Source organism: Solea senegalensis, linkage group LG1 (genome assembly GCF_019176455.1).
Source record: "Solea senegalensis isolate Sse05_10M linkage group LG1, IFAPA_SoseM_1, whole genome shotgun sequence".
NCBI classification, from domain to species: domain Eukaryota; kingdom Metazoa; phylum Chordata; class Actinopteri; order Pleuronectiformes; family Soleidae; genus Solea; species Solea senegalensis.
Genome location: NC_058021.1, coordinates 1,078,802 through 1,089,071, shown reverse-complemented (window position 1 = coordinate 1,089,071; position 10,270 = coordinate 1,078,802). Strand labels below are relative to the sequence as shown.

General features: G+C 40.3%; 1 protein-coding gene across 5 annotated transcripts in view; it reads right to left on the bottom strand.

Moving 5' to 3' along the window:
* Positions 1-2,652: 2,652 nt before the first annotated feature.
* Positions 2,653-10,270, bottom strand: part of LOC122772306 (E3 ubiquitin-protein ligase HECW1) — a 50,324-nt gene continuing 42,706 nt past the window's right edge. For all 5 annotated transcript variants that reach the window (XM_044030252.1, XM_044030270.1, XM_044030243.1 and 2 more), the window contains 5 exons: positions 9,949-10,078; positions 9,352-9,498; positions 8,400-8,514; positions 7,225-7,423; positions 2,653-6,098 (listed from right to left, as the gene is read on the bottom strand). In XM_044030252.1, the coding sequence (XP_043886187.1) occupies positions 5,987-6,098; positions 7,225-7,423; positions 8,400-8,514; positions 9,352-9,498; positions 9,949-10,078 (703 nt within the window). In that variant the 3' untranslated portion in view covers positions 2,653-5,986. The remainder of the gene's footprint in view (positions 6,099-7,224; positions 7,424-8,399; positions 8,515-9,351; positions 9,499-9,948; positions 10,079-10,270) is intronic.

Below are 10,270 nucleotides of genomic sequence, written 5' to 3'. Positions count from 1 at the left end.
CCAACTGTCAAAACTGTGATTATCAGGAAACTTGCAATCAATGCACTTTGAACAAGACAACCACACACTTGGTTGTGTGCTAAACACAAATGTCAAAAATAAAATAAATGAAAATAATAATATGAACAAATACAAAGAGAAGATTGGGCTCATCTTTTAGTGAATTCAATTAGAATCGGTGAAATTAATTGATAGTAATGATCAAAGAGAGAAAATAAAGTTGACATGGACTTACTTAGTCATCTAAACGTGTTCTCTGAACACATGATCAAACACTGACTGGTTTCAAGCAGCAACTTCTCATCTTTTATTCTTTATTCAGGTTGAGGGGAGATCAGCTCTTCCTCTCTGCCTGCTCTCAGCTCTGAAGTCCAGCCCCTCCCACCTGAGAGACCTGGACCTGAGTGAGAACCAGGATCTGCAGGATTCAGCAGTGAAGCCTCTGCGTGATCTTGTGCAGTGTCCAGACTACAGACTGGAGACTCTGAGGTGAGAACACAGAAGTGTTTCCTAATGCCCGGCTCCCAGCGTTAGGAGAGCTATGACACTGGTATTTGTTGTGAGGTTAGGGTTCGGGTTAAAAAGACAGACAATGACACATAAATGGCTACAGCGTTTGATGTCTGTCCCCCATTTTTCCCCTTTCACCCCAACCGGCCGAGGCAGATGCTGCACATCTCTGAGTCTGGTTCTGTCAGATATTTCTTCTTCTGTTAAAAGTAATGTTCCCTCTAATTTTTACACACAAACTCTCTAAGAATTCCTTGGACCTCTGTGAGCAACATCAGAAGATCATAACAAGTGGCTTATGGCTTATTAAAATAATCAAAGTACAGCGGTAATGTATTGTGTTACTGCTGTACGTTGTGTAATAGTAGTGATTTGGCTCATTGTTTTTCATGAGCTGTGTAGTACGTTGCATGTCAGGGTGAGGGTCCTGCTTTGGAAGAATTGAGATGTGCACACCTTTGAGAGATCAAATTGTGTTCACAGTTTGCACAGTGAGATGTATGCTATCGCACAAGCATGTGGTACAGTGTAAATTCCTGTAACTCTTTGTCTGTCCGTCCATTTTCCAGCCACTTCTGACCCCGTTCGTTTCGCCATAATAAGGAAGCGTTTCGTTTCTGCTGCACCTTGAGCTAGGCTATGCTGAGCTGATCCAGATGCAAAGGCCGTTGTGCATCCAGTACGCCGACAACCAGTAGCACTCAGGGCTAAGATCATTGAGGAACTTCATGAGAGGGTCAAGGGTGGACACATTATCAACGTAGACCAACCGACAGACAGATCAGAATCTGCATAGATCAAAGTGACCTGAACAAGGCCATCAACAGGGAGCATTACCCTATTTTTTTCCAAAGCTACAGGGAGCGACTGAAGAGGGCGCTGAAGAGCTGCAGGTTGCAGAGCGTGGTTGTGTCAAACAAGAGTCAATGACCGCACTACACCACAGTCATGTAGTATAATGGGATTCATTATTATATAGATATTATTTTCAACAGAGTCAGTTATAATGAGATAAAATCTACATTTTCCTTCATTTAGTTTATTCTGTGTTTGTATGCTGCCGCCCAATTTACACCAAATCAATACAATTTACTAGAGATAAAATGAATATTTAGCAGAATTAATTCAGCCCATTGGTCCGGCCCTCAACAATATTTGATGTTTCCCATGTGGCCCTGGTCCAGTGTCAAGTGGGCATCAAACTGGCCTAGTATTTCAAATAAATAAATATTATTATTTGAAAGATTAATTCATTGCTGAATTAATAATCTATTATTTATCATCAATGAACTGGTTTGAGGGATTATTTTAAATTTTTTTATAGTTTGAAAAACATTCATCCACATTTTACAGTATGTTTTGATTTTCTGGAAGAAATAACTTATCGATTAATGAAGAAAATCATCACCAAATGAACTGATGATTATTTGATTATTTATTGTTAACGGGTTGTTACATTATTGCTGTCTTCTTCCTTAGACTCTAGAATTTATTTTATAAGATATAAACCAAATATGACAAATTCAACTGAAAATGTGACTCATCTGAAAGGACATGCTCTGGTTCTCTGCCACTGTAACGTGGTGACACAGAGTTTGAGGCTGGTTATTATCAGCTAATGGTATAATCCAACAGTCAACAGTGCATTTAACACTAAAGTCAAACAGAATCAGAACAAACACTAACATCTCACAATAGTGTTCTGTTCTAAAGTCATTAATGTCAACTTTTTATATATTATATTTGATATAGTATATATATATATATATATATATATATATATATATATATATATATATATATATTACCATAAATGATTTCATGAAGGTCTTGACGCCATGATAGAGAATCACTGGTCTATTTGACTATAAATCATTTACTACACACTGTAGTGAAGAAGACCTGAAACTAAAGTTATTGTGTCATTAAGTGTCTCATGTTGCCCCCGATGGCCATTTTAGAGAATACATGTTCACATTTCCACACTGACTCCAACCTCAGACAGGGAGATGAAGTCTATTTTTATATAGTTTGTATTGACAGAAACTTTTTATCAAAACACGATTTGATTGAATTGTCACTTTTTAATCTAACTTGTAACTCACGCACACACACACACACACACACACACACACAGCAAGGTAACAAAGTGACCTTTTTTATTGAGCTCCTTAAACAGTTGTATGGTATGGTTGAGTGTTAGCACTGTTAGCACTGTTAGCACAGCCTGAGTGTTCAACAACCTGTTCTCAGACAGAAACAGAGCTGTGTATAACACACACACACACAACAATAATAATAACAATAATAATAATAAAACACACGTCATGCTTCAGAGTTTCCTCCCATGTAAAGTTGTTACCATCCACCAAGTCCTTTACATTATATTCCCTTTTTTAAAAAAAATAAAACCAATAAATAACAAATAAATAACTTAAAAAAGAAACAAATACCAAACCTGCGCTACAATATGCCACCACGTCACCTTTCTGTAGACACCCATGATTTTGTTTACTTAAATATTTCTACGATAGCTTGACTCAGTGCATTCATGTATTAGAGTTCTGGGAATAACAGTGATGAAGATCTACAACACGAGAGCCGGGCTTTAGTTCACTGTCTTTACATGTGACACCAAACTTCATACAAAAATCTCAACAATGATAATAATAATGATGATAATAATAAATAAAAATAATAATAAAAAAAACTGCTCAAAACACACATTACTTGCTGAATACATGTGACTATGAAATGTACGGTACAGTCAAACAAGAACCTCAGTGATGGAAATGTAGCTTAAAGTGATAGTCGAGTGGTTTTTGAAGTGTGGTTAATACACAGTCTCAGCTCTGTGCGCCCCCTGCTGGCCCCTTTGCACCAAGACCCATCCTAAGACAGGCAGCAGAGACACAAGGACACTTCAGTTTATAAACTGCTCACAGACAGAATCAGTGTTTTTAGGATTCACTGATGTTTCAAACACGTTAGAACTCAGTGACGGAGGCAGCGGTGGATCAGGACTTTGGTTCAGGTGAGTGAGTTTGTTAACAAACTTGTGTTGTGTAACAGTGACAGTGTAGTTATTATCAGTAACTAAACCCAACCACAGGCCAAAGACCCAAGCTGTTCCTTCAATGCACGGATACATGTCACAACAAATAACCGGAAATGTTAACATTTCTAATGAAAAACAGACACTGAGGCTGAAAACTCTTCATCATCGTCGTCATCAAACAAACAAAAAACGTTGAAGGAAAGTTTCAGGACTTCCCTTCAGTCAGAGTCACGTCACAGTAGAAATAAGAGTAGAAAAGATTTATAGAAAAAAAGACAGTGAATGCAAAATAATCCCAGCCTCGCACCAGGACTCCTCATCATCATCATCATCATCATCATCATCATCTCACCACACCACACTGACCTTTAACCTGCTTTGCCTCTTTACATAATGTGGTGGATTCAGCGTCACAAACAGCTGTTTGCCACAGTGACTGACTGTTCACTTATACATGTATAGATTACAGATTAAACCTTTACAACATCTAGCAAATTAGATTAAAATGTTAGCATTTAGCTTTTGTTGTTGGTGAATATAAACTTAAACTTGAGACTTGAGATTCATGTTGTGTTTGATCAAGAAGAGAAAAGAACTCTGGATGTGTCTCATGTGACGCTGAAACACGTGAGACAGTCAGGAAGTGAGGCACGGTGTCTGTTCTGGAATAAGGAGGAACACTCAGTCAGTGTGCAGTCGGAACCACAGTGGAGCAGCCTTTAACTATTGCATATATTACACTGGGTCATCCAGCTGGATCAGGTCTAGCGGGATCGGGTCCAGCGGGATCGGGTCCAGTAGGCAGATCTGATGGAGCCCAGCAGTTGGGATGTTGGAGAACCTGCTCCGTGCACAGAGCAACACCACGTTACAGTTCATCAGTGGAAGACTTGAGTACGAGTTCAGACAGCAGGACCTGGACCAGAGTGTTCTATGTTCTATGGACAACGGCACACGAGTCACTGTCACTGGCCTTTAAACAGCTGGAGTAGACACACACACACACACACACACACACACGGTCTTTACCATGAAGACATGAACACACTAAAGTCTCCATAGAAGCAATCCCAGAAGCCCTTGCGTTGGCATTGATGGCTACTTTGTTGACATCAGAAAAAGCTTGGAGAGACTGACTCCATTCAGTGAAGAGAAGCATCATCATCATCATCATCATCATCAGGTTTAACCTGGACCTTCCTGTGCGACACACACACACTCCATGATTACAAGAATAGAGCGTTGTAGTAGATGCAAAGTCTGTTTCCACACATTCAAGACGTTACTCTACTTCCTTTAAGTGGATCTGCTGCCTCTGAATAAGACTCAAGGACAGTTGCTTATGAAGAACTTGCGTAGTTCTCTTTCTCCAGTGCTGAACTCTAAACTCTCAAAGTCTCCTCCTGAAGCGCCACAGTAACTAGAAGCACAACAACACAGTGTGTATGCATGGCTTCATTGTTTCTGCCGGTGATTCCTCCTTTTCTTATCCAAGCCAAATCTTCTGGTTTCCCTGACTCAGCTGTCCCGTGAACATAATCTCCTGTTGTTAGTTACACTCACTGCTGCTGTAAGGGCAAACTGATGTTGAGTTGTTTCTTTCACATATTTGAAGCCTTGTCGGTGGACACACTAACAGCTGCTGCTGTCGATCATTCAATGACGTTTTGATTGTTTTTCCTTTCGTCTGTATTTCTGTCCTGTCTCAGTCCAGATTAACGTCCTCGTGGATTAAAAATGAGACATGATTGTTCCATCGTAATTTGAGCTGCTCCTTTAAAGCAACATTTATTATAGATTATATCATTTATTAATATCTGAATTATATCAGAGCAGCAAACTACCTGAGAGTCCGTGTGCAGAACTTTGCACACGCCAATAGCAAATAATTCAGTTTGAATGAACAGAGAAGATTTGTTAGAATATACAAACGATCTTTTCATGTTTCAAGTTTTAATCTTTCCTCTTTTGACTCGTCAAACATGCTCCTATTAAAGCTTCTCTTTCTCTTCTTAATCCATTTCTTCTGTACATTAAATTCTATATATTGTGTAATTTATTACTTGATTACTTAAATCTTTTCTGTCGATTCAAAGTTTTAAATCAGGTATGTTAGTTTTCTTTAAATGTTTCTCCATTTGTTCAGTTTTTCTTGAACATCTTTGTTATAACATTTGTGAAGTATTTTTTATGAATGATGCATTTTATTCATGCAACTCTAAATCCTGTTTCCTTGGGTATGTACAAACCACCAGTGTATAAAAATAACTCCAGTCCTGCTGTGGTGCACTCAGTGCTGGCTGCTGTCAAGAAGTGAAACAGTCACACGACCACAAACCTTGTCCAGTACAATTCAGGAAAAGCCCACAGCACTGGCTTCTTTCACGTTCTGGCTCAGCCAGAGTTTCACCGCGTCGCTCACTCCAGGCCAAACGTGCTGGTTTCCTCCACAGCCACCAGCAGTTTCTCATACAGCATGGTGTAAGACGGGTACGGAGGCAGGTCCAGGCGGTTAAAGCAGGTGTGAGCCCTGAGACACAGACAGACACAGAGTCACAGACAGACAGCTGCAAGGAAACCGGGAAGCTGACGACACAGAATCAAACCCACGGAAATCACTGAATATGTAGGGTGATGTGAGTAACACTGTATCTAACAGTGAGTGTACTGAAGTTTAAAGGGTTTCACGATCAGAATCACAATCACAATCACAATCACGATCAGAATCACAATCACAATCACAATCAGAATCACAATCACGATCAGAATCACAATCACAATCACAATCACAATCGAATCAGAATCAATCACAATCACAATCACAATCACGATCAGAATCACAATCAGAATCACGATCACGATCAGAATCACAATCACGATCACGATCAGAATCAGAATCAGAATCACGATCACGATCAGAATCAGAATCAGAATCACAATCACAATCACAATCACAATCACGATCAGAATCACAATCAGAATCAGAATCAGAATCACGATCACGATCAGAATCACAATCACAATCACAATCACAATCAGAATACTCTGTTGATCCCTGGGGGTAAATTCTTGTGTTACAGCTGCACTCATTCAAAGAGCATGAAAAAAAACTATAGAAATATAAAAGAATAATAAAAAAACAAACATAAGCAGGAGTTAGAGCGAGCTCGAGCTACAAGCAACAACATGATGTTGGTGGTCAGTGGTTGTCAGAGTCCGCAGGGACCATGGTCACACACGTGCTGCACATACATTATGAGCTCAGCACTTTTTATCTCTATTTCAATACATTTGAAATGTGAATGCTGATGTAGTGTGAAAATAATGAAACTCTCCAGACTCACATCACTGACGACTAAAACTAAACACTGACAGCTGTTAGAGTATAGAGCTATTTAACATAGTTAATAATCCCACAGGGTAAATAAAGCAGAGATTAAGATAAATGAAGCTACTGAGAATGTTTGTGATTTCCTGTCGTACATGGTTTCATCTTCATGCATGTGTGTGTGAATAAAGTACAGTCGATATTCTCTCGTGCAGCTCTGTGACTCACTCGTGTCTCCTGAGTGCAGGTCAGTCCATACAGGGTTAGATGAACTTTATCCTCATAAACTCAGAGCAGCTGTATGATTTTGGTGACCTGTGTTAAATACCTGGGCAGTGACGTGACTTTGCCCCACTTCTCGATGCAGAAGCGTCGCAGGCCGTTGGATCCGCGCAGGGCGGCGAAGCCTTCGTACGGCACGCTCGACGTCCCCGTGACAAACTGCAGCAGACGCAGGCGCTGCTCGTTGTTGAAGCGTTCTACAGCCGCCCAGAACCAGCGCATCACGATGTGGCTGTCATGGTAACCTGGTCAGAGGGGTTAACGTGTGACATCAGGATCAAACATGTCTGTATGAACGCATACGTGAAGTAATGTACACATTTTTCACAAACACATGTAAGTATTCAAATATAAATACCAATTTGAATTTAAGAAACTTGGAATGTGATTTAAAACTGAGGAAAAAGCATTTTTTCTACCAGTCAGTTTTAATTAATCCCCTTAGGGAAAGTATTCCTCTGCATTTTGACCCATCCTAGAATTAGGAGCAGTGGGCTGCCACACTGAGTAGCGCCCGGGGAGCATTGGGGGTTGGGTACCTTGCTCAGGGGTAGCCCAGACCATTTTGGCCGGGTGGGGATTTGAACCGGCGACCATCTGGTTACAAGCCAAGTGGTTTTCCTTCATTCTAAACAGTAGGTGGCGCTGGTTAGCCCAGAAGAATGACGAGAAGGCACAACTTGATGACGTCAACAAAAAGCACCAATAACTGCTGATGTCAATGCTGCTGCCATTTATTTTTGTGGTTTAATCATTGTCCACATTCATCCTCTCATTCATCACTTTCACTCGTTTCCCTGTGCAGTCAGATACACATGATGTTACAGTCATGTGACTTTTTTAGGGCTGTCATTTTTTTCAAAAATCAAGTTCGAATAAAGTATTTACTTTGAAGATATTTAGAATATTATAAAACTGCTCACAGTTCTCTATGTCTATATAATATCACTGTTAGATTTTTAAAGTGGATCTGAGGCACTCATAGTACCCTCTGCTGGACCATGTGGTTATTACTCCAGATGGTCTGTGGCACTTTGAGGCTGTATAATTTGACCTGCAACAGGGTTTTAAGGTTAGAGTTTGAACTTTATATCTGTGACTGCAAATGTTTGGTGGTTCTGTTTATTTATTGTAAAGATATTTTATAGGTTTGTGCCCTTATTTTTCACTGAGCACCTGCCCCCCAAAATGAGTGTGATGATAATCCACTTAAACACACACCTCCTCTGTACTCAGTGTTGTTCCTCCAGTCACTGAGGTCGATCTCAACGGTCCCTGCAATGACCAGCTCCAGCTCCCGCGCATCGAACACCGACACCAGCCTGGAGTCCACCACCTGAGATGGAGAAAAACAATGACAGTTTTAATATTGTTTTAAATGTGCCTGTGGTTCATTCATGTGTTCACATTCACATGTCACATTTGTATCTATTGTAAATGTCCCTTGATTTCTTTGTGTCCCATTATTTCTTCTCATTTTAATGCTCTTATCAACATAGAAAAGTGGATCTTCTTGCTTTGTGCAGATGTTTTTTTTTTTATCTCTGTCACCTGCATATTGTGACTTATTCCTCTTATTGTGAGAGACGCACAATAATAAGAGAATGCAGTGTGTGAATAAAGTGCCGCGGTTTAATGTGTCGTTGCCGTAACGAGCTAATCCGAGCTAAAGGAGCTAGCGGTCTCAGGTGGTCTCCTTACTACAGTTTGGGGGTCCGCCAGCTTGGTTGGTAACACTGCAGACATCATGACTTGGACAAATGATCCACTTGGAGACAGAGAAGCGCACAGCGCTCGCCATCCACTCAAAGCACAACGTTAGCTACTACTCTTTAGCCCAAACAAGTGTGTGCAGCGTGCCTGTTGTTGTGTTTACGGTCTAGCTAGATCCGGTGTGGTGTTGTAGTTTTTCTAACGTTACTAGTTGTTGTAACAACATGTGAAAAAAACAAACAAACAAACAAAGAGCGTTAATCTCACGAAAAAAGCATGGACGCCGTTAATAATGCGTTTAACTGACAGTTCAGATACCTGTGTGTGTGTGTGTGTGTGTGTGTGTCAACTATCCTGTATTCATATCAATCACTCCTCTTCATTATTAAGGATCTTACTGTTGTATTAATAAGTCTTCATTATTAATAATAAGTCATAAAACAGGTTGTGAGTTATTTACTTCGTAGAAGCCTCTGACCAAAGCCTCCGTCTGCTGCACCACTCCTCTCTCCACCCTCCACTTGGCCATTCGCTCGATGTAATCCTTCTTGTTCTTCTCAGTCACCTGGAGGTTGGAGCCGCCTGACTTCAACTCCCGCTCCGTTACCTAGCAACACAGCAGGGGGGCGGGTGTAAAGTCATTTAATCTAGCACTGCGCCTGACGTTTGAAGATCAACGTGTAAAACAATCGTATCAGCGTCAAAGAAAACAGACGGACTTTTAACCCTGAAAACTAAATGTCCCAACAAAGAGAGGTTTGTATGTTTCTTACAAAGATAAAATAAGAAGTCTGTACCATATAGTTCATGACAATATTTCTTAAATATTACAATAACAAAAGAACAGCCAAGGATTATGAGTTTTATTTAGCAGGATAACAAACGACACACAAATGAGCTGAGTTCACTGAGCTTAGAGGAACAGCTGGGAGACGCATTCAAAGACCCTGGTAACTCTCAGCACCACCACAAACACAGGAAGCCATCAGCTCATTGTCCCCATTCAGACCTGATATTAACATCCGTCCTAAATAAAGCACCGCTAACACACACTGACCTGACCAAAGACTTCCTCGTTGACAGTGAAGGTGAGGTCCAAGATGTCGGTGATGTCGTTGTCTTTCATCCACTGCAGGGACTGATGGAACTCCTCATCCAGATACTCCAGATCTGACAGGTCTGTGGGCCTGTCACACACACACACACACACACAAGTGATTAACAATTGATTACTAAATGAATTCATTTTTTTTTACTTCTTAAATCAGAACTTTTCCTTGTTTCTTTGCTTCTTTAAATGTTTGGTTTGTGGAAGAAAAAGGAAAATGATCATTTTTAAGTCAATTAAAACTACATTTCATTAATATCCACTTCTAAGA